Source organism: Montipora foliosa, chromosome 12, assembly GCF_036669935.1.
Source record: "Montipora foliosa isolate CH-2021 chromosome 12, ASM3666993v2, whole genome shotgun sequence".
NCBI classification, from domain to species: domain Eukaryota; kingdom Metazoa; phylum Cnidaria; class Anthozoa; order Scleractinia; family Acroporidae; genus Montipora; species Montipora foliosa.
Window position 1 is genome coordinate 9636016 of NC_090880.1, and position 22500 is coordinate 9658515.

Below are 22500 nucleotides of genomic sequence, written 5' to 3' on the forward strand. Positions count from 1 at the left end.
CTGTTGTCTAATTTCAATTACGCTATCGTGCAAATGTCTCTTAGAGATGAAACACGTTGCGCCTCCGAGCAAAGGAAACCTGCCACCTTCCGCAAAGGCACAGTAATCACTGGTTTGTGCATTGATTCGGTTCCTCTTTGAACAAGTTGTTGGCCGCGTCTCCCGATAGCCAACTCTGAAAATTCTCCTTCGGGCTCTCAGCTTTTATTCTCTTGCATTCTGGAGTTGGTACACTGACACCTTCAACAGATGAGACACCAAGATTTGTTGCTGAAAACAAAAAGTATTTATAAATACAGAGTGATAGATTTGATTTAACGTGACTCGAAATTGCGTCCTTGCCGAGCACATTTGAGTTTTTTCACTTTGTGACTGAGTTGTTGATAGCTTGGCTTGAGATCAGGAGACCCGCTCTGACAATAAGCTGAAGTTGTACCAGGCAGTGCCTAGTTCAACCACTCGACAGCGCTTGTGAATAGCTGGCCAATCATTTTGCCTGTGGCCTGTTGTGAATTTGTAATAAAACCGTTAAGGAAATTCACATTACTTTACCGCGCCACGTTGCGAAGTTCGTTGGGAAATTGAATACTAGGTATTTTTTCGAAGTAGCCATATACGCGACGAATTAGACAACCAAATTGCGAACTTTGAAAGGAACTTCAAAACTTCTACCAGGTCGAACTTCGCAACTCTTTGCAGTTCGAGGTTCATGACATCGTAAACAAGTGGTTTGAGGATTCAACACCATTCAAAATATATCGTCGTAGCTAAAATCTACCAAGAAAGACAACTGTAAATATAGTAGTAGTAGTAGTAGTAGTAGTAGTAATCGGAAAATCGTAAAGGAGCACTCAGATTTTTTTCCGAGTATCCCCGAGTCACCATTGAAAAAATAATATACAGATTAAACCAAACCTAAAAGCGGAGCTCCCGGGTTATTTATTCTTACAATAAGATAACCTTGCTTGAGCAGAGACTGCGATCCAATCGAAATCCAGAACGTAGTTAACGGTCAAATTTAAAAAAAAACAGCTGACCTCGATGAGCTCTAAACTTCAGCCCGCAACATGGTCACGTGATACTGGTCACATAAGCATACATGAAGCGGTGGACGTATGGTGACCAAAACCAAATTTTCTCGCACAGATTAGGTTACCATGGTGCTCCGCGCGCGCCTCAAAGCGTGCTGAGCTCCGCTGTCGTGTTTTTATTTGATTTACCGGGGTTAATTAACAGTTATTCCATGAGCGCGCGTTGGATATGACATACAACCAGTCTCATACCCAAGAAGTGCGAATGGAATAATTGTTTTAGTAAATTCCCATTAAATTCTGAACGCTTGGACACTTGGAAATAAAGCAAATCAGTTTCCAGCTTGGTAACACTTGAGGCAATCAGTTTCCCTATTAGGTCAAAAGGTACATGAGCTGATAACCGAGACCGAGTGAACCAATCAGAAACCTAGTATCGCAATATCCGAGGTCGAAAATTTAATGACAATTGCTGTATTTTCCTTTACAAACCTTCTTCCTGCGATATCTACTCATGCATATGGTATTAATGGATTGATTATAAAAAGAGCTCAAAAATAGCAATTGTTTTGAGCATATTAGCTACAGTTTTTAACAGTTTCGGTATATTGGACGCGCATGCTTGATTTTCACAAACTTGAATACTATGTTTTCCTTCTTTTAACAAACTCATACATCACTCACCCTCAAGGAGTGTTCGACGGGAAACATTTTCCTCTTCGATTGCTTTAGCGGATTTGACTTCTTCTATCAGCTTTTTTCTTTGTGTTTTTAGAGCTTTGTTCTCGGACGTGACCTGGGCAAATTTGTTGCTGCAAGTGAAAAAAAATACTTTGTTCGTTGTGCGAAAACACCTTCACCGGCGGAATAAAGATATTCCACGGTGCACATGGCGCTTGGCTGCGATGAGGAAAATCGTATTCATAAAAGTTGTTACTCGATGTGATTTGAAATGAAAGCCAAGTTAATAGTTTGTCTCAGATTTGTTTCAATAAGATACGGATCATGACGTTTATACAAGGAATTCTTCACAGATTTCCGTCTAAATGTTCTTTTACCGGCACACGAATTTGCGAAAAGACGACATTACGATGTCTTCACTTTTCATAATTTTGCGAAATCTTTCCTTGAACGCTAACCGCCTTTTGTTTTCGGCTAACCAAACTTCCCAGTTATGTTCGAAAATTTGACTGATGGAAGTTAAAACGCAGTTTGGCGCTTAGCGCTTGAAGGTAAGATTCCGCAGAATTATGAAAACCGCAGTAAGACGCTTGTGCGAAGTTTCCCGATGATGCGAGCTGGAGCATGTGGTTAAATGTTCAATGTATTAATGTTTGAATCCAACCGGCGAAACATCAACAAAATCTTCGGCCAGTCGACCTCATCGGTCCCCTCGTTCTGCCAAAATAAACTCAGTAGTAATTTCAAAAATCAATGATGAAATGGATCATATATGAACTGCGGATATGAAATCAACTGAAGCTATGATCCTCGCAGTTATGAACGCAATTTTCGCAATTGCGTAGAGAAGCCAGAAAAAACTCAGGACTTCAACGGGGTGCGACGTCAGTGGCTTCATAGCTCCGTTGGTGGTTAGAGCGTCGCACCGGTATCGCGAGGTCACGGGTTCAAACCCCGTTGAAGTCCTGAATTTTTGCAATTGCAAAAATTGCGTTCACCCACTCGCTGTACAAGCTTGGGACTTAGGAATCAATTTGTTTAACGTTCGAAAGAACAAAATATAATACCTGCACATGTTCATACAGTTTGATTTGAGGTCGATGCGTGGTATATAAAACACGACACTAGCTGATCGCTGAACATGTTTGTTCCGCAAGGATAAACGTTTCGCTTGTTTGCTTGCACGGCAAAACCTTCAAACTATTAGCATTCTTCGTTATAACTCAATTCCACTGCTCACTTAAGCTTGAATCCGGACCTTCACACGGCCGACACGGGTGAAAATGAGAATTATACTAGGGCCGCGAAGCGGCCTGAAGTTATAATGAGAATTATACGAACAGATGAAGTGAGAAATATATGAGACAACAAATGGTAGGAATTTCCCAGTTAGTACTTCAAACCACTTTTTAACGCCAACAGAAGGGCGAACCCCCTAAAGAAACAATACAAGGGGCCTGGGTATACACACAAGGCCCTGGTACCTAGATCTCGCGGACCCATGATGCCTCGGTGGCTTTTTGACGCCATGCAATAGACAGCCAAAGGAAATGCGCCATAAAAGGGAGCGAAGAAGGGTGGGAAGCTCATATATTTCTCACTTCATCTGTTCATATAATTTGAATTACAACTTCAGGCCGCTTCGCGGCCCTAGTATAACTCGTTATATTTCACAGACTCCGTTCGAAATATATGAGACAACAAATGGTAGATTTCAACGCTGCTACTAAAAGCAAATATATATATCATGATAATATAAATCAGAACTCAACGGGAGAATAGCTGAGGTTACCTGTAGCTCTACTTTGAGACCCCAGTAGCAAAGTCTGAATTAAACAATGGTTTATAGTAAAAAGTTCTGAAAATTGAGGCAGGGGACCAGTCGGCCATTAACATGATAGCCGACAGCGGGACAAATGCATTGGCAGCTGCTGTCGTAGATGCACCACGCACAGAGTGAGCTTTAAAAATTTGACTGTCTATTCCTGCTGCACTCATAAAGTTTCGTTGTAGAAGTGACCGGCTTGTGGGGGCGTATAAATAAAATAAACAACTTATCAGGAAGAGAAGACGGAATAACGGGTCAAACGTTCCTAGATAATTTTAGATAGTATCTAAAACAGTCCACGAAACAGAGCTTCCTGTCTTGGTCAAAACGGGCAAAAATGCTTCCGCTGGTTTATCCGCACTGCCAGATTTTCTGGGGACAGTGAGTTTGAAAGATACCCCTTCTGGAAGGACGATGCAATGTCTGAGATCCAGGGAAGCCAAGGTAGAAATCCTCTCAGGACAGGTTAATGCAAACAGGGTGACTAACTTCATTGAGATAGCTTTAAGCGATAAGGTGCTGTTCTTCCCCAAAGAAATCATGTATTTAATCATAACATCAACATTCCAGGTATGGGAATACCTGGGTTTTGGAGGACGTTTATCGAGAGCTCCTTTAAGGAGCCTAGCAACGTAAGGATGCTGACCCACTGAGAAAACCGTCTATCTTTGGATGAGTTGACGAAATAGCAGAACGAAGAACGTTAAGTGATCGGTATGCTAAGCCTTCGTTAAAGACTTCTTTTAAGAAAATTAGAATGTCACTTATAAATGACCAAAGAGGATCAATTTGCCGTCCAGAACACCAGCGGTTCCAACTAGACTCGTAGGTTTTGTGTGTGGAGGTAGGAGTTGCTGCGATGAGTAGGTCGGCAACGTTTGTTGGAATGCCCTCAGCTTGGAAACGTTAGTAGAGATGTGAAACACGGCCAACTGAAGACGAGGATACATTGGATGGACGCGGTTCGGGTTGGTCGGGTCCGTTAACAGGGTTGGACTGTTCGGGAGCAACAATGGCTGAGATATTAGAAGTCTCAGCAGAACCGGCCACCAGGGCTGGGCTTACCAAACTAGAGCAACGAGGATTAGTTCCGTTTGGTCGATTGTTACCTTCGACAGGGTTTTCGATATCAGATTGAAGGGGGGGGGGGGGGGGGGACATAGCCCCGTAGAGTAGCCCAGTTGATCGTGAAGGCGTCGGTGTCAATGGCTCCCGGGTCGGGTCTCCAACTGATGTAAGCCGCGAGTTGACTGGTTAGACGACTCACAAATAGACCGGTCTGACAATTCAGCAGAAAAGGCCGAATAATTATTGGGTCCAACTTCCACTCGCTCATGTCCGTGAATTCTCTGGACTCCTTGTCCGCTGAGACGTTGTCTCTTCCTGGGATGTGAGAGGCTATCACAAGGATGTCTCTTTCCTGACACCAATCCCACATCTCTAATGCCAGAGTCATAAGTTGGGGGGATCGTGTACCCTCTTTGTTGTTGGTGTAAGCGATGGCGGTCGTGTTGTCTAGTTGCAGAGATACGGACACGCGAGACTTGTCTTTGAGAAAGGTTTTCAAGGCCAAAAAGGACGCCTTTTGCCATCTGCCATTGGTCTGAAAGGATTGATGCACTGCACCCCAACCTTTCTTGGAGGCGTCGGTTGTGATGATCATATCCGGCGGAAGAAGGTGTACAGGACTGCCGTTTGCATTGAGGGTGTGTTTCAACCACCAAGCAAGTTCTACTCTGGCACTCGGTGACAGGGCAATCAAGGCGTCGTAAGACTCCTGGTTCATTTGTAGGCCCCTTATCAGGTCTGATTGCAAGTGACGAAAGTGAAGTGGAGCTCACCAAATGGCTGGTCTCGAGGACTCTAACAGACCTATTAAACTTCCTAGGTTTCGCAATATGATACTTTGAGAAACGAGCAGACTAGAATTTTGTCGGTTTTTTCTGCCGGGAGGGATAGCATCATGCACGTTGAGTCTATTTGGAAACCCAGGAAGGTTATCGCTTGTGTTGGAATCAGTAATGATTTCTTGAGCTTTATTGTAAAACCAAGGGACTGAAGGAGACTCACTACCAGTTGAGTATTTTTCACAGCTTCCTCTACTGTTGCAGCCAAAAGAAGAAAGTCGTCCAGGTCTATAAGGACTCGAATGGCCTTCCTTCTCTTTCAGCTTTCGTAAAAATTCTGGGGGCTGAACACAGGCCGAATGGAAGAGCTTTGAACTGGTAACAAGTTCCCTTCCAAATGAAGCGAAGGAACTTTCGGGAAGCCTCGTGCACGGGCACAGAAAGGTGCATCTTTTAAATCTATATTTGCCATAAAATCTCCTGGTAAAAGCAACGTCTTTAGGCAACTGAGGTTTTCCATCTGGAAATGCTCGTTTACAATGAACTTGTTCAAAGAACTTAGGTGTATCACCGGACGCATAGATCCTCCCTTTTTGGGTACAAGAAACAGGCGGCTGTAAAAACCGTCTCTGGTAAATGGGGTCTTTTGTATGGCCCCTTTTTGCAATAACTCGTTCACTTCCTGGGATATTAGGAGTGCCTCCTGACCCGATGCTTGGGTAAATGGTTGAGACTTTTGAAAAGGAGTTTTGAGGCAGCTTATCTTGAAAACTGAAATAATTGAGAGAATCTGTGGGTCCGATGTTAGGGTTCTCCAAGACACTATGCACTCTGAGAGTCTGGCTGACGTCCCTTCTGGGGAGGGGGGAGAAAAAGCCCGTTTTTTGAACGAGGCCCTTGGTAATTTGACTGAGATTTCAACACGATCTCTTCCTCAAATGAAGGATTATCCACCATTGTCACTTTGCCTTAAATGAAGTATTATCCTCCATTTTGACCACTCTGTCCCAGGACTTGTGGTAGCAAATAAAAAAAAAAAATGTAAAAGCAGCCCCTGGACAGGATTTGAACCCGGAGCACCCACTTCGAAGGAACTGTTTTTATCCACTTAACCACTAAAGATCAAATGACTAGAAAATGTGCCGATTATTTACCTAAACTAATTAGTATATATATAAAATCATTGCTGAATAATGGTTAAGTCTAAAGCTTGATTTTAAAATGGTTAGCTTTTTCTTGAAGTTTGGTAACCGACATTTCTCACTGTGTAAGCTTGCTTCTTAGCGGGTGTTAATACACGTTTACAGCGGCACTTTTGGAAGAAAAAATTATTGACATTAATTAAAAATGACATCCTCGCAGTTAGTGATGTGGTAGTCTAGTGGTTAAGTGAAGGGGTTATATTAATTACACGTTCCCAGGTTCGAGTCCTGCGAGTCCAGACATTGGGGTTCCGCTTTTAAAAGAAATATGTTCATTTCCCATGATCCCTATCAAGCTTTCAGTGTCCAAAATGAACGATAATACTTCATTTGGAAGAAAGTGACTATGAAGAATAATCCTTCAATTGAGGGAGAGACTTGGTTGGAGATTTAGAAGGGTTTGAATACTCAGTGGATTGATACTTGTTAAAGGTGTCTCTATGTTTACTTTGAGACTGGGAACTATTATTACGTCTAGGAAAGGATTTCCCTGTAGTTTGCGCCAAATTTTTCGTGAGACCCCTTGAAGCTAAAGAGGGGAAATCATCTCCAAATAGCCACGATTTTGCATTAGGAAAAGATAGTTCCGCGAAGTTTGTCCTAGAACGGTTTATGGCAGCAAGGACTCTCTGTCGTATCAGGATAGACAGCTGAGTATTGGCTGAGCCTAAAAGGCAGAGACCTTGTTCCAAAGCTACTTTAATTTCCTCATAAGTTGGAGCTGAATCATTTTCGATACAATCATGAAGGCCACAAAGTGGCCCCGTGGCATTTAGGAAAGCACGCTGGGCGTTAAACATTTCCTTATCTCTTTCTTGTACAAACTTTTTCACTTTAAATGGTACTTGATTCAACAATTGTTGATCGAGTTTTGGAGCAGAGGGTGCATCCACTTCAGGAGTTGCCCAGTCATCCATAATAACCAGAGATTGCTGGTAAGATAATTTTCTCCTAAAGTTAGTATCCAGAAACTTGGAGAAGGAGGTTGATGGTTTCCAGGAAGTTGATTTGGCAACTGGGTCGAACAGCCCATGATCATCACTAGATTTCACCGAGTCTTCAACTTCGTCAGATGTCTTACTAGACTCTGTTGGTGCCTTAATAGGCTCTACGGGTGCCCCAACGGGCGTAGTAGCAGTCTTAAAAGATGCTTCGGTCGCCAAAGGCTCACCTATGTCCAAGCCTGACGTTTCGCCAGCCATAATCGACAAAGCATCGTCATCAGTATTTGCAATAGATTCTGGCTGATTTGCTCGGGACTCTAACGAGCCTATTCGGTTGGAAAGACGTTCAATCGACTGAAGAATCTTCTGAAGGGAATCGTTCTCGTCCTTGCGCCGTTTCGGCGGAGACCCTTCATAATGTATGTCAGGCGACGATAAAGAGTTTTGGCGGGAAGATGGCGACCGGGAGCGAGTCCTTTTACGCGACTTGTGTCGTCTATGGAACATGTTCAGCGATTTTGAATATCCTGAAAAGCGAAAGAATATCACCAAAAAGAAACCTACTGTGTGAAAACACAGAGGTTTAGCCTGAAAAACGGTTAGAATTTGTAAGAAAGGCAAAAAACTTAGCAACAGGTTTGAAGCACAAAGAAAAAAGCCACCGAGGCATCATGGGTCCGCGAGATCTAGGTACCAGGGCCTTGTGTTGTTTCTTTAGGGGGGTTCGCCCTTTACCCTGGATTCCAGAGCTTATTTTCTCGCCATGAAAAGAGCGACAAAAGAGCGAGTCACGAAGCGGCGAGAAAAACCTCTGGTACAGGCTGTTAGGCTTTCTCAACATGCCGCACCAATCACGTCGCGCTTTCCACTTCCAGAGTTAACTTTTGATCCTGGAGATTTCATTGGTCGATCGACAAACCGTTTTTTATAAGGATTGCCATTGGTAAAGTCGAGGGGGACGATCAAACCGGTTTTTCACTGGTGTAATACAAGACGACTATGAACGGTACAGTAGCGATAGCGGCACGATAATCACAAATTCATGGCTAGCAGATTAACGTTAATTCGTCTCATGACGCTGGATGAATGTTTGCTGTTGGGTGGCCTTAGAGGGGGCGTAATCGAACAAGCACTCTGATTTTGTTTGGGAATTTGACGAAGGTGTGACTGAGCTTCTGACATTTTTACACCCCAATGCCTCGAGTCATATTGAAACTGCTCCAGGGACTCGTAAAGTTCTTTAAATTTTTTCAGTTCTAATGCTAGGACTTGAATGCAATTTTCGTATTTCTGACAGTGACAACGATTTATTCACTCAACCGTGAGAATTTCCCAGTAGAGTGACCGGTAAACATTGCACAAATATTTTTATCACGTGGATAAAACCGGTTTGCCCAAGTTTCTAAAATAAACTCTTACTCTGGAAGTCAATCAAAATAAGTTGGTTTGCATGGAAGTGAGGTTCTTAACGGCCTGTACCAGAGGTTTTTCTCGCCGCTTCGTGACTCTCTCTTTTCATAGCGAGAAAATAACCTCTGGAACCCAGGGTATTCGCCCTTCTGTGGCGTTAAAAAGTGGTTTGAAGCACTAAATGGGAAATTCCTACCATTTGTTGTCTCATATATTTCGAACGGAGTCTGAAATATAATTCGAAAGACTCGAGTGTATTTTCTGTAGCGTCCAATCGATTTGACAACAACCTTTTGCTTTTCACGTCGAATTTCCATGTGTAGAAAAACGATTTGTCGATGCTCGTCTGACCATGAAATCAAATGCGTGCTGATTCCCTCGATCGCAATGATGACAACGCTTACATTGCTTCCCCTCCCCTAACACATATTTGGTTTACCTCCCAGATTTTGGGAGGCACGTGACCAGCCTGAACTAGGGTCTCTTTTTCAACGACAATGGAGGCAGAGAAGGGAGTCCCTAGGAACGAGGTTGTGATAGACAGAGACATGATGATTTTTTCGTTTACTGTTAAAGTGCCATTATGACGAAAATCGCATCTTTTCTATCGAAGCCATTTTTCAGACATAAATAAGTAGCCTGCATGAGAAGAAAAATGCTCTTTACTATTTTCAAATATCTCTTTTTGTTCCAGAAATATTCAAGTTTTTAAAATATGCAAATTAGCCAAGTGATGACGTCATACACTCAACCAAATTTTGATCAAATACGATGCAGTAAGATTCTACTAAATGTGCTCCACAATTTGAGCTTAACAGTTTCGTTACCATGGCAACATACTGGGTTCCAGACCTCTCCAACATTAAAGGCATTTCTGGCCACCTTTGGCGTTCTGTTTTCATATTTGCAAATGGTGCCTCAAATACATGATCCAGCAAGCATAAATATGTTAGCTTGAGTTTGTGGCCTTGTTTAACGTTTTTCGAACTGAAAATCACTTACATATTGAAATCAAGTGGGTGGGGACTGGAAAAGAGTGAGTTGCCACGGAAACACATTGTTTTATAGCCATAGGTGTGTTTTCTGTAGAACTATTAGCCTACCAAGTTTCAATGGTCTGCACTGTAAATTGGCGAAGATAGCTCTATTTATATACTTGATGTAATATTGGGTTTAGTGTATGACATCATCAGTCATCTCATTTGCATATTTTACACATTTTTCAAACTTAAATATCTCTGGAACTAATGCAGGTATTTGCAAACGGTAAACGGCATTTTCATTCTTTCGTAGAATTCTTTGTGATACGCCTAAAAGATCATGGAAAAAATTTGATCATAGTGGCACTTTAAAAACCGAAAACGATCACGATCACGTAGAAAACATAGGACCCACGTCAACAAGCATTCCTGAAGCTACGTCACAGCGAGCCCGTGAAATCCTGACAAACAGAAAAGGTGTACCAAATAAAAGTAGGATTTTAAAAATCGTAGGAAATTCGCGTCTCCTTCCAATCGAAAAGTTGTTTCGCAAAGTTCATTTTTTAACATGGACTTTCAAATAGGAAAATATCAATTTTCACGTTATGGGCACTTTTATTAAGGGAACTCTGTTATCAAATTCAAGAAACAACTGATATCAAAACATACTATACCTTGCTTCAGTGTTGAGTAAACTTAATGTAGCTTTCTCTCTTTCCAGCTGTTGTACTTTTTTGTTCAGTTTTTCTGTCTCGGTTTCCAACTTGCCGACCTTCGCTTTAAGGGCGTAGATAGCAACATTAGAAACAACTCCCACATTGCTAACTTCAATCTGTTTGGCAGGCACAGGATGACCACTGTAACATACAACAGAATATATGATTTCAGAAGAGGTATTGTAGAATACAATTTGTTCAAAATGCCAGCGACCTTAGTCGCTCCTCAAGTCGTAGGTACCCGGGTAAACCTTCCAAGAACAAATTGATTGCAAAAGGAGTTAGAAACACACACGACTTTCTAAGTCATGCACGATCTATTATCACTATCTGATAACAATCCTTTTTCCACAGATATATGCAGTTATAATTAAGAATCTGCGTACTTGCATTTTATCAACCAAGAACTAAAAAAAAAAAGCTCATTCTCATGAAAATCAAGACTGGCATTTGCGGCAACGATCCAGCATTTTTTTTAGGTCCATATCGTGAATTAGTTAAGGAGGAGACGTGCATCACCCAAGGGTAAGATTTACCCAAATTGGCCAAATCCCCATCGGCGTCAGAAAAGTGCCTATTTTTAAACCGCGTTTTGCGGGAAAATAAACCCCAGACCAAATCGGCGAACTCAATAAAACGTTTTTTTCCAGGTATTTCCAGATCATGTTAATGTGAATGCTATATTATAATGCAAATACAATACACAAACAATCTTAACCCGGGAGATTTGAATAAGGTACCACATTCGGGCTTTTGTTTACTTTCCCACAAAATTTGGTTTAAAATTAGACACCTTTATGACACTGATGGGGACAAATCTGATAGCAGATTCTTATTCTTGGGTAATGGAATCTTGAGTGTACTTAAAGTATCCATAACGTGAAAATGTTTATTTTCCTATTTTAAAGTCCGTATTAGAAAATGAACTTTTGCGAGAGAACTTTTCGATTCAAACGAGATGTGAATTTTCTACGACTTTTAAAATCATACTTTTATCGCTGTGACGCAGGTTAAGGTATGCTTCTTGCCAATGTTGGCGTGGGTTCCTTTGTTTTCTAAGTGATCAAAGCCAAGGTATCGCTCTGTGATAGTTTTCGGCATTTTTCAGTAAACGAAACATATATCATGTCTATGTCTATCGTCGACAAAAGTGCCTCTGAATCCTGAATCGAATACAGAAACGATACGAAGGATTTTGAAATATAATTTTTGGGCAACTAGTTGCGGTCTCGATGAGTCAGGCAGCAGTAGCACTCAATCCCAGAACCACATGGAACCCTAAGCGGAAGAACCACTAGCAGACGAGGAATGGCTTCAAAATTACAGAAAAGAACACGAGGATAACGAAGATCTCAAGAACGAATTAAATCAACGCTCATGTAATGCTGTACCTGTAAGCAAATCTCGTCCGTCAGTCTTCAATGATCTTTTCATTTTGCCGTCTATATGATACTGAAAGTCACCCTCTTAGAAATGAATCGAGCACAGTGACGAAGTTTTACCGAGCTTCCAGTTCCATTTTCCCCTTCTTTTTTTAACTATTGCGTTTTCCGAGTGGAAGAAAGAAATTTCCTATGCATACTTATTCCTTTTTCAGGATCAGCTGTGTTGTTACATCTAGCGGCTACCCATCTTTCAGACATTTTTCGCATCAACCTGTGTGAAACTTGTGTGTCAAAACCTCATGTCCGGTGTTCCTTAATCTACGTCATATGTCGAGAGATTCCTTGAGCGAGTTGTGCGCCAAAATGGCGGGCAATTTAAACGCTTTTAAGAAATCGAAGAAAATTAGTCTCTCATTTGAATCGAAAAAGTCTTTTGCAAAAGTTCATTTTTTAATATGGACTTTCAAATAGGAAAATAATAATTTTCACGGTATGGGTACTTTAATAACAGAGAGTGAGGTCTTTACCTCGGCCTTACTGTAATGACCTCATCTTGGCTCGGATAATATGGCGAGGCGTCAGTTTGAGATTTTCTCGAAAAGACCTGATCTTTAAGGTTAATAAGTCCGGTTTATTATGAAGCGTTTTCACTCACGTGACCAGTAGCCATATTGGATTACTGAAACAAAAGAACGTATTTGCATAAAAATAGAGTCTCAATTCCCGGAGGATTAGCTTGGTGCACCATCATGGCCGCTATTCGTTTGCTTTGGAACACCAACATGGCCGCCACGATGTCACGTGAAAACGCTCTATACGGCTTCATAGTTTATTCAAGCAGAAGAAACCACTTCACACCCGGTAATGCATGCGCTTTTCACTCCATTCATCTTTGTAACCGCACTTACGCGTATTCCGTCAAAAGAAAAAATCATTTTATTGGCAAAGCTCCTGGAGCTGACAAAGTGACTGCCCGGATCCTAAAAGCTAGCCTTCCTGTTACACTGCCACGACTTACAAATTTAATCAACTGTTCTTTTCGTTCCGGTATTCTTGCAGAATCGTGGAAATTTGCAGAAGTAGTACCTTGGACCAAAGATAAAGAGGGTGATCGAGATGATCCATCAAATTCTCGTCCTATCTCACTCCTACCAATAATATCGAAAGTATGTGAAAGAGCTGCACATTTACAGCTTGTGCAATTCCTACGAGATCATTCCATCATACATCCCCTCCAAAGTGGCAACAGAAAATCCCACTCTACCGAGTCTGCGCTTCTCCATTTCACCGATGAAATCCTGAAGAATATGGATGAGCAGCGCATATCAGTTGTGGTGCTGCTTGACACGACCAAAGCGTTTGATAGCATACGACTTGATATAGTTCTAGCAAAGCTCCGTAGAATTGGAATATCTTCATCTGCGCTTGCCTGTTTCAGCAGTTACCTATCAAGCCGTAAGCAGGTAGTGAGGGTTGGAAATGGTGTCTCACAGCAATTGGAGGTAAGCTATGGCGTCCCCCAGGGATCTTGGGTCCAATGCTATTCACCTAATACGTCAACGACCTGTTATCTATTCCTAATCACTGACAATCGATGGGATACGTTGATGATACCAAGCTGCTTCTTGCCCTGCCACCAACCAAACTACTAATGCAGTTTCTATGCTAAATGACGACCTCGGGGAAATTACCAAATGGTGCTGCAGAAACTCAATATTACTCAACCCGGTCAAGACTAAACTTTTGGTAATTGGAGTACCTCAACTCACAAAGACTCTGCCGACCCTATCCGTAACTCTTATGGGTAAGAACATTGAACCTGTCACCTCGGAGTCTATATCGACAATAGCTTGAATTACAACGACCACATCAACAAGATATCTTCCAGCTGTATCTATAAGTTACTTATGATTAACCGCACAAAATACCTGCTAAATAAGAAAACTATCCTACTGCTAATTCACTCTTTCGTCTTTAATAAACTACTTCCTTATGCTCTTCAGTATGGAGTAATACTTCAAAGAAAAACATTAAAAAGTTGCAACTTCTTCAAAACTTTGCAGCAAGAATTGTCCTTGGCTTGAAGAAATACGATCACATCTCCGAGGGACTAAAATCATTAGGATGGCTGGAAATCAACCACAAACTCAAGTTTAATGACTGTGTCATGATGTATAAATGCCTTAATAACGAAGGCGCTCCTGCGTATCTATCGCAGAGGTTCAAGAAGCGCTCTCAGATCCATAGCCGAGCCAGAAGAAACCGAAGCGACTTGGACTTGATCAAATGTCGCCTTGCCACAGGGCAACGATCTTTCAGCTTTCATGGAGCCAAAGCATGGAACGAGCTTCCAAAATCCGTTAGAGACGCTACCTCCTTAAATAATTTTAAAAAGAATTTATTGAAACTAACTATTCAAGGAGCTTTAAAGACCCCCCCCTCCCAATTGTATACAAATCTTGGCTTTATTTATTAAATCTATTTTCATGTCCATGTCGATTTTTATACTATTTTTAGCTGAGCCTAAGTTCTTTTAGCCAATTCGTTGTTAGGGTTACAAATACAAGAATACATAAGATACAAAAGATTTCGAATGCAAAGGCATGTAACTACTTTTGATAAAATCAGAAAACTATAAGCTTGTTTTTATCCTCAAGTGCACATAACTTTACCAGAACCCCGAAATGGCCTCTTTAAATAAAACAACGCGGATATGCTACTACTACTACTCATCAGAAAAACTGCGACTTAAGGACGTTGCTATAAAAAAAGATTTCTTCATGTCCTTGGCACACTTCTTAGCTCATGATCGTGTATATCATAAATAACGAGCCATGAAGTTGGTTCAAGAAACAGTCTTTTAATGAAGGGTACCTCACTACCAATTCCACGCCCTTCCCCACATTATAACTATTGTACAGTCCTTACAACGAAAAAAAAGAACCATGAATCCAAACCAAGCAAAAACATTTTGTAAGGACCAACAAAACCAGCGTATACATTATACATTAGGCTGTTCATAATCAAGCCAAGGATGAGGAATAAATTAATAGTTGTGTTTCATTCGCACATCGTCTTGACATCTCATAGCTTTCGTGCACAAACTCACCGCATCATACACACAGTGTCCTCTTGCTCTGGTTCCTTTAATCTGCGAATCTCCTGCTTAAGTGATGCAATTTTCTCTTTTCCAAATTCAACTTCTTTGTTAAGGGAACGCATCTCTTTCTCGTACTTCTCCTGTAATTTGTACAAATCGTATTGCAGGGATTGGATTTGCATGTTCTTCTGTGCTAAGTCGATACGAGTAGTCTCCATTTCATCTTCTATCGCGTGCTTATTTTGGCTCTTGAGGGTTGTTCCTGGCACATAAAGAAAACACAATCATACAAACGATCCCAATAGTTACTGTGGCACTTTGCGCGATTCATAAATAATTCTGAAGAAGCTTCCCTGCTTGCAGAGGTCTCTTTTCTTTTTGCATTTGCTGGGCTGACTAGCAGTGGAAAAGAGACCTTTACCAGGGGTCGAAACTCACTTTGATCCAACCGCCGTCCGTAACATTGAACGGCAATCTCCCAACCGCATGTCCCAAGATATGCTTGCTGACTGTGACTTGAGCCCGCTGTGTTCCGCGCACTCCTTTAAATTAATTCCGCTGTTGTTAACTAAGTCCACACAGGATTTGGTCGCTAAGTAAGCGCCGGGCACGCTCATCACAACACAGTGAGTTTCGACCCATGGCAGAGGTCTCTTCCCCGCACTCGTCAGCCCAGCGAACGGAAAATAAGAGACCTCTGCATGCAGGGAAGAAGAAGCTGACACAACCACTGGAAACTAGACACTCTTTTACAAACCCTGACAAAAAACAAGCAATCGGTAATTGTGACATAGAATACCAAGCAACCCCACGCCATTGTAATAATTCTTTCAAGTATTACACCTGTTCTTCCAAAAATGGGTACCGGTATTTTTAATAGCGCGCTAATGCAATTGCTCATAAAGATCTCTTGTCCATATTGAGAGCGTTAGAGACGCGGAACGGGGAGATGGATCATATTCTAAAGACAACAAGATTTATTCTTAGGTTAACAAAGGTACTGAGATACCGTATCCACTGTCGAAAAGTCTGCGCTTGTAGTTCCGCCATTGTTTGACAAGCAAAGTGCTAGTAACTTTACCATTACGCCTACCACATGAACTTTACAAACCCTGACACAAAACAAGCAATCGGTAATTGTGACATAGAATACCAAGCAACCCCACGCCATTGTAATAATTCTTTCAAGTATTACACCTGTTCTTCCAAAAATGGGTACCGGTATTTTTAATAGCGCGCTAATGCAATTGCTCATAAAGATCTCTTGTCCATATTGAGAGCGTTAGAGACGCGGAACGGGGAGATGGATCATATTCTAAAGACAACAAGATTTATTCTTAGGTTAACAAAGGTACTGAGATACCGTATCCACTGTCGAAAAGTCTGCGCTTGTAGTTCCGCCATTGTTTGACAAGCAAAGTGCTAGTAACTTTACCATTCAGTTAGGTTTATTGTGTACGATTTTGTCGGCCAAATTTTAAATGATATAGAAACCAACATTACAGTCAATTTTCCTCTTAAGCCACATTCAAGATAAAATCACGGCTCGTGGCTTTAACCAAAATAGGCCATTTTCGAAATATCAAATATTCAGCTTGATATTAAGGCAGTGAGGAGAAAAACAATAGAAACACGTTGGAATGAATGTGAAAAATACTCACACATCATCCACTTTGTCTTTGTCCTCACTGCCTCACTATGAAGCTGAATTTTAATATACCTATATGGCCTATTTACCACGAGAAAGTTTACATAGAATGACACTTTTGCATTACCGTGCACAAGGAAGGAAAAAAAAGAAGCAATCTACGGGTTACGAAAATTTAATTTATCTATAGATACAACATCCTTTACCACCCATACCTGTAAAGAATCACGCAAAGCAAATAAGTTGAGCGGTGCGCCCTATCAGGAAATGTGGTTGAATTACCTTGATGCTGGCGAATGACTGTTCCCATCTCGGCAAGCTGCGTTCTCATCTTCTTTATCTCAGCGTCTTTTTCAACATTTGTCCGTTTCAGTTCATTGATTTCCTTTCTATAGTTCTCTTCTTCGTCTAAGGTTAAAGATAAGCCAAACGAGTTAGAGCGCTAAACTGCCTTTATCCCAAAGAAGCGATAACAACGTCTCAGCATGTAGGCAAAACAAAACAAAAAAAACAAACAAACCAAAAAAAAAAAACAAAGAAAAGAAAACAAAATTGGCGAAAAGCGTTGTGAGGCCAATTAAACAATTTGGCCAAGAGACGCTACTACAAAACGAACCAATAATGTGGCCAAGTTAATGCATGCAGCCGGATCCAAAGACGGGAAAACGGATGCGAGTCAACATTGTTTGTGCCGAAACAACTGAATAGCGAGTGAGCCTAGAAGTCCACAGAAAATCCAAAGTGTAATTACAGACGAGTGTCAACTGATACCTTGCATCTCATCAATTATAGATTTAAGCCGGTCTGATTCAGACAAGTAGCTCTCCTTAGCATCTTTGCACTTCTTCTCTTCCAGCTCACATTCTTGCCTTAAAGATTCCACTTCAGTTTCATTGGCGAGGTTCTGAGAGCTCTGAGACAAGAAATAAGATACAACCAAAATTATCCAGTTATCTTAACATGTAATCATTATAATCATCCATTCAGGCAGCGCGAAGCTCCAATGATACAAGCAGCCTTGTTGATGATAAGGCCGGGATACATTGTTTTGGTTGCTCTTTATTCTGACTAAAATCTTGGTTTACTTTTCAATAGCCCATTTGGGGAAGTAAGGCACAAACGTCCACGCCTACCACATGAACTTGCTCTGAGCTTGATTCATACTTGCGTTGTTTTTTGGGTGCGTTACTCGACTACTTACTCTCAAAACGTCCCTCGTGAGTCCCAAACTCGATTGAAGCAGGCTGGGCATCAACCACTTTTTTAAAACTCCACGCTTCCCGAACTATTCTGTACCTATTTTATTCTTTAAGAGTAATAGCTGAGAAGCTGCTTTTCGCGTGCTTACCCGCGTGGCACTACGGGCAACATTTTTCATTTCAGTCACTTCTCTCTTCAAGTGATCTACTTCACTTTGTTTATTGGCAGTTTTCTTCTTCAGGTCATCAATTTGGCGAACATATTCATCTTGCTCATCTACAAGAAAACGAAGTGTTCACAACATCAAGTAACATTTGTTCAGATATTACGTCAAAACTAAAGCTTGAGCCAACCGCTACACTTAAAGCTACTGCGGTCAAATAGCGAGCTCATTCCTTTACCGTACAATCCAATTTTCACCTACATTTTTTCATTTATTAATGGTGACGTGTCGCAACCGTGAACAACAACACTGTATTAATGTCAGAAAATGGACAAAAGAAAACGGACACAAAGAATCACTTTAATAATTTGGATATTATCAATTATGAATCAACCAGAAAAAAGAGAGAATGAGCTTGTATAAATAACTTCCGCCCAGTATATTCCGCTTGAAAAAACCCGATTTCAAGTTTAGCACATTTCGCGAAAAATTGGCCCCCCCCAAAATTGTGCGCACATAAAATGGCGACAGTATAAATTAAATAAAAATGGTAATTTTTTTTGCCACAAAAAACAAAAAAGAAATGAAATGAAAACTGCGCCTCACGTTTCATTCAAGATTCGACTTCAGAAGTCTGCATTTTAGAACAGAGGCTAAAATAGTAGCATTAAGCTCATTGACATTACCTTGCATCTCATCAATAATGGCCTTCAACCTGTCGGATTCAGAGAAGTATTTTTCTTGAGCATCTTTGCATTTCTTCTTTGCCAATTCACATTCTTTTTTTAAAGCTTCCAATTCACTCTTATCAGAGAAGCTAGTTGAATTCTGTGTTAACAATGAAGACAAAATTATATTACCACATAATCCGAATAGGTACCTGTTAAAGTACATGTACTTTAGAATGTTAATAAGTGTATGGAAAGATCTCAAATCGAAGGAGAAACTGTAGTCGCCTCTTGTCTCGTCCCCCCCCCCCGCTTTTTTCACGAGTTTCCTGCTTTATGCGAATGATACTTTTTCTCCCTCGCCAGGCTTTTCACGAAGTTATTATCCTCATTATCTCGAAAAGTCTTCTTGCGGCTGCGCCTAGTTTCTTCTTCGATGTTGAGTTCATAGCTGAGTAGCTTTGCGCATTCGTACCGTAGCACTATCGGCGATGCTCCTGATTTCAGTCAATTCTTTCTTCAACTGATTGATTTCAGCGTCTTTATTTGCAGTTTCTTGGTTCAGTTCATTCATTTGCCGAACATATTCGTCTTGTTCATCTAAAGGAACATAATGTTATTAATTTAAGAAATGGCATGATAGCAAACCCAAGCAAGCATCACGGAATGTTAATAGGAAAACAGATTATCGTTTAAGTTTCCAATAACTAATTGCATTGAACTTTTTGGTGTAACTATGGACAACGACATAAGAAGCAAGCAAAAGCTCACAATGATTATTTTATAAAAAGATCAATAACCAGTTTAGTGTCATTACATTATTTTCGAAACTTGTTCCTACTGTGACCCCGCTGCGTCTTTACAAAGCATTTATAATTCCACATTTGTAATATTGTTCAATGATATGGCATTTCTGTCATGCGCAAGACTCCTACAAAGCCGATGAATAACTTCGGCCTACACTTAAATGGTCCTTGGGAACGATTAAAATTAGGGTAATAGATTGCCTTTATTCATTGGGATGGGACATTGCTCGAGTAGTGCCTTGAACTCTCACAGGCGATGTTGAACGAAAACTAAACGTCGGTAAAATGAACCTTATGCCAAGCTCAGCTTATGCTTATGCCTAGCGAAGAACCTTAATTATTACCACAGGATTCGTACCCTTTTTAAGGACAAAAAGTCAAGGACTTCTCAAGTACTTTCCAGGACCTTACTTTGAAAGTTCAAGGACTTTTTTTAGTACGAATTTACCACAAACCAAGCAAAATTCAAGAACATTATACTTTGTTTACCTGAACATTTGTTTTCACTGGCTTTCATTTACTTTAAGACCTTAAAGCATTAATATTTTTCAATCTTGATCAATAAAAAAATCAATTTCAAGTACTTTCAAGTCCTTGAAATCGGACTTCTGGAATCCAAGGGTTTTCAAGGGTTTTCAAGACGCGTACGAACAAGGTTACCAATAAAACTCATTTTTTTACCTTGCATCTCGTCAATAATGGCCTTTAACCTGTCGGATTCGCAGAAGTATTTCTCTTGGGCATCCTTGCATTTCTTTTTCGCTACTTCACATTCCTTTCTCAATGATTCCAACTCACCCTTATCAGCGGAGTTAGAAGAATTCTGTGATAAAATGGAGACAAAACATTGTCAATACGTAATCCCAATGATTACTAATTTTGCTTAAAAAAGGGTGGCAAGGACATGAATATTGCATGAACCAACAGTTACCAACTCTTCTCCTCCTTTTTTCACTCTCGTTTATTACTGCGAGTCCATTGGATTCAATAACTTTGGCAACCCCGAGCCCTTAATTACATGTACTGTTGTACCGCTTGATTGCAACATAATTTTTTCCCAATTTCCCTTCAAAGGCGCGCGTGTGGAGCACCATGGTTACGAAAATTTACACTCTATTCTAAAGTGGCCGCCATTTTAGTATTTTTTTGTTTCCGTGCAAATTAGCACTTTTGGCTTCGCTTTCAAACGTAAAATTCAAAAGAATATTTAACCCTGAACGAGGCCAAAAGGGCCAATTTGCAATGAAACAAAAGAATACTAAAATGGCGGCCATTTTGGAATAAGGTGTATGGTAACTCAGATAAATTTTCATATGACCGCCCGCCATTAAACTTTAGATGTAAGCAATTACGCGAAATGTAGCACTGCTGGAACTCGCGTTTTTTTTTCCCGGCGGGAAGTTGCATGGCCAGCGTACTGCATTTGAAGCTGCGTTATAGTAAAAGAAGCATATTTTTTGAAGACAACCAAAAAACAAGCTAAATACTTTTTTAAGTCGAAGAAAGAGGAAAGAAGAGACAAAGATAGGGTGAGGAAAAAAGAACAGTAAGCAGGTGACAGGTAAGCGATGCTCATCGTGAAAGACAGCGAGAGAGAGCACGCATAAAAATTATATTCACGAGCAGCGGAAGAAAGAGTAAGCACGAGCACGGGAAAATAGACTAATTGAAAGTAATAGGAGGATGGACTGGTCTTCCGGAAGCAGACTAGTTATAAAAAAATAATATCTGAAAAGAAAAACATACTTATAAATAACAATCGAGGAGCTCCGCTTTTATAATTTTCTATATATTTAACAAATAGATTTAACATGTACCGTGTTTCTATCGAGTTATAGAAACACGAGTGAAAGTTTGGGAGAACGAGAAATGCTGTGGGAACACGAGCCCCAGGCGAGTGTTTCCACAGCTTTTTCGAGTTCGAGATGTGGTCTGACTTTGCAACTAACCGTTGCGCAGAGCCTCTTCACTTCAGAAGGCCTGCCACACAGGCAACGTAGGCTAAGTTACGCCATTTATAAGGATGGATGTTAACGTTATTTTTTCTTTCGTTAGCCCTTGAGTATCAGAACTTCGCGGTTTAAGCTTACATGGAACGACGAATGCAACAGCAAAGAATAATTGTCATCGAATGATGATGCAAATGCTATTTTATAGGCGCATTAGAAAATGACTGAAATTTAATGCCTTCCTTCTTCACATTTCTCAAAGTCTTTACTGGGCATTGTTTAAGTAACAAAAGCGCTAGCTCATAATACTTAATTGCCTCGACACAGGTGTGTTTTGGAAACGCGTTTCCAAACGCACTCATGTTTGTTCCTTTTCTTATAAACGTGTTTAAAATGAGTAAGCGCGAACGCTTATCTCTGACCTGTGCAGTACAGTACTGTAGCTGACGTCATCGTCAAAAACTCTTACAAAACAAATGTGATAAGTGACACACTCGGCTATCGCCACGTTTTTGTTGTCACAACAATTTCACGTCATCTGTGATCCGTACTATAGCTGACATCATCGTCAAAAACTCTTACAAAACAAATGTGATTAGTGACACACTAGGCGATCGCAACGTGTGCCACGTTTTTGTTCTTATCACAATTTCACGTCATCTGTGATCTATTACTGAACAGACGCACGGCAACATGGAGTCTATTTGTTAAATGATAGCAAAGCTTCTCGCATTCTTACCCATTCTCGTTCCCGGATCCCATCGCTTTCAATTAGCCGGCGGGGCCTTCGCACGAGAAAACTAAGGGCTCTGGAGACAGGATTTTCAGTCACAGATTCTAGGACTTCCGGAGTTCATATGAGTCGTCAATAGTATTAAACACGGCGGCGCTCAGAAGGATTACATTCGAAGAGTATCTATGTGAAGCTTTAAAGGACCCTAG

The 22500-nt window shown here is 40.9% G+C and overlaps 2 protein-coding genes across 3 annotated transcripts in view; both read right to left on the reverse strand.

The window, feature by feature from the left end:
* LOC137980361 (centromere-associated protein E-like) overlaps positions 1-22500 on the reverse strand; it is a 65960-nt gene that overhangs the window by 370 nt on the left and 43090 nt on the right. For both annotated transcript variants that reach the window (XM_068827775.1, XM_068827774.1), the window contains exons 36-45: positions 20291-20432; positions 19279-19403; positions 18822-18963; positions 18121-18248; positions 17544-17685; positions 17055-17180; positions 15134-15386; positions 10598-10780; positions 1716-1843; positions 1-270 (exon numbers count right to left, since the gene is read on the reverse strand). The exon at positions 1-270 is cut by the window's left edge and continues 370 nt beyond it. In XM_068827775.1, coding sequence (XP_068683876.1) covers positions 107-270; positions 1716-1843; positions 10598-10780; positions 15134-15386; positions 17055-17180; positions 17544-17685; positions 18121-18248; positions 18822-18963; positions 19279-19403; positions 20291-20432 — 1533 coding nt within the window. In that variant the 3' untranslated portion in view covers positions 1-106. The remainder of the gene's footprint in view (positions 271-1715; positions 1844-10597; positions 10781-15133; positions 15387-17054; positions 17181-17543; positions 17686-18120; positions 18249-18821; positions 18964-19278; positions 19404-20290; positions 20433-22500) is intronic.
* Positions 4670-5326, reverse strand: LOC137980292 (uncharacterized). The gene has a single exon (XM_068827690.1). The coding sequence runs from the start codon at positions 5324-5326 to the stop codon at positions 4670-4672; it is 657 nt and encodes a 218-aa protein (XP_068683791.1).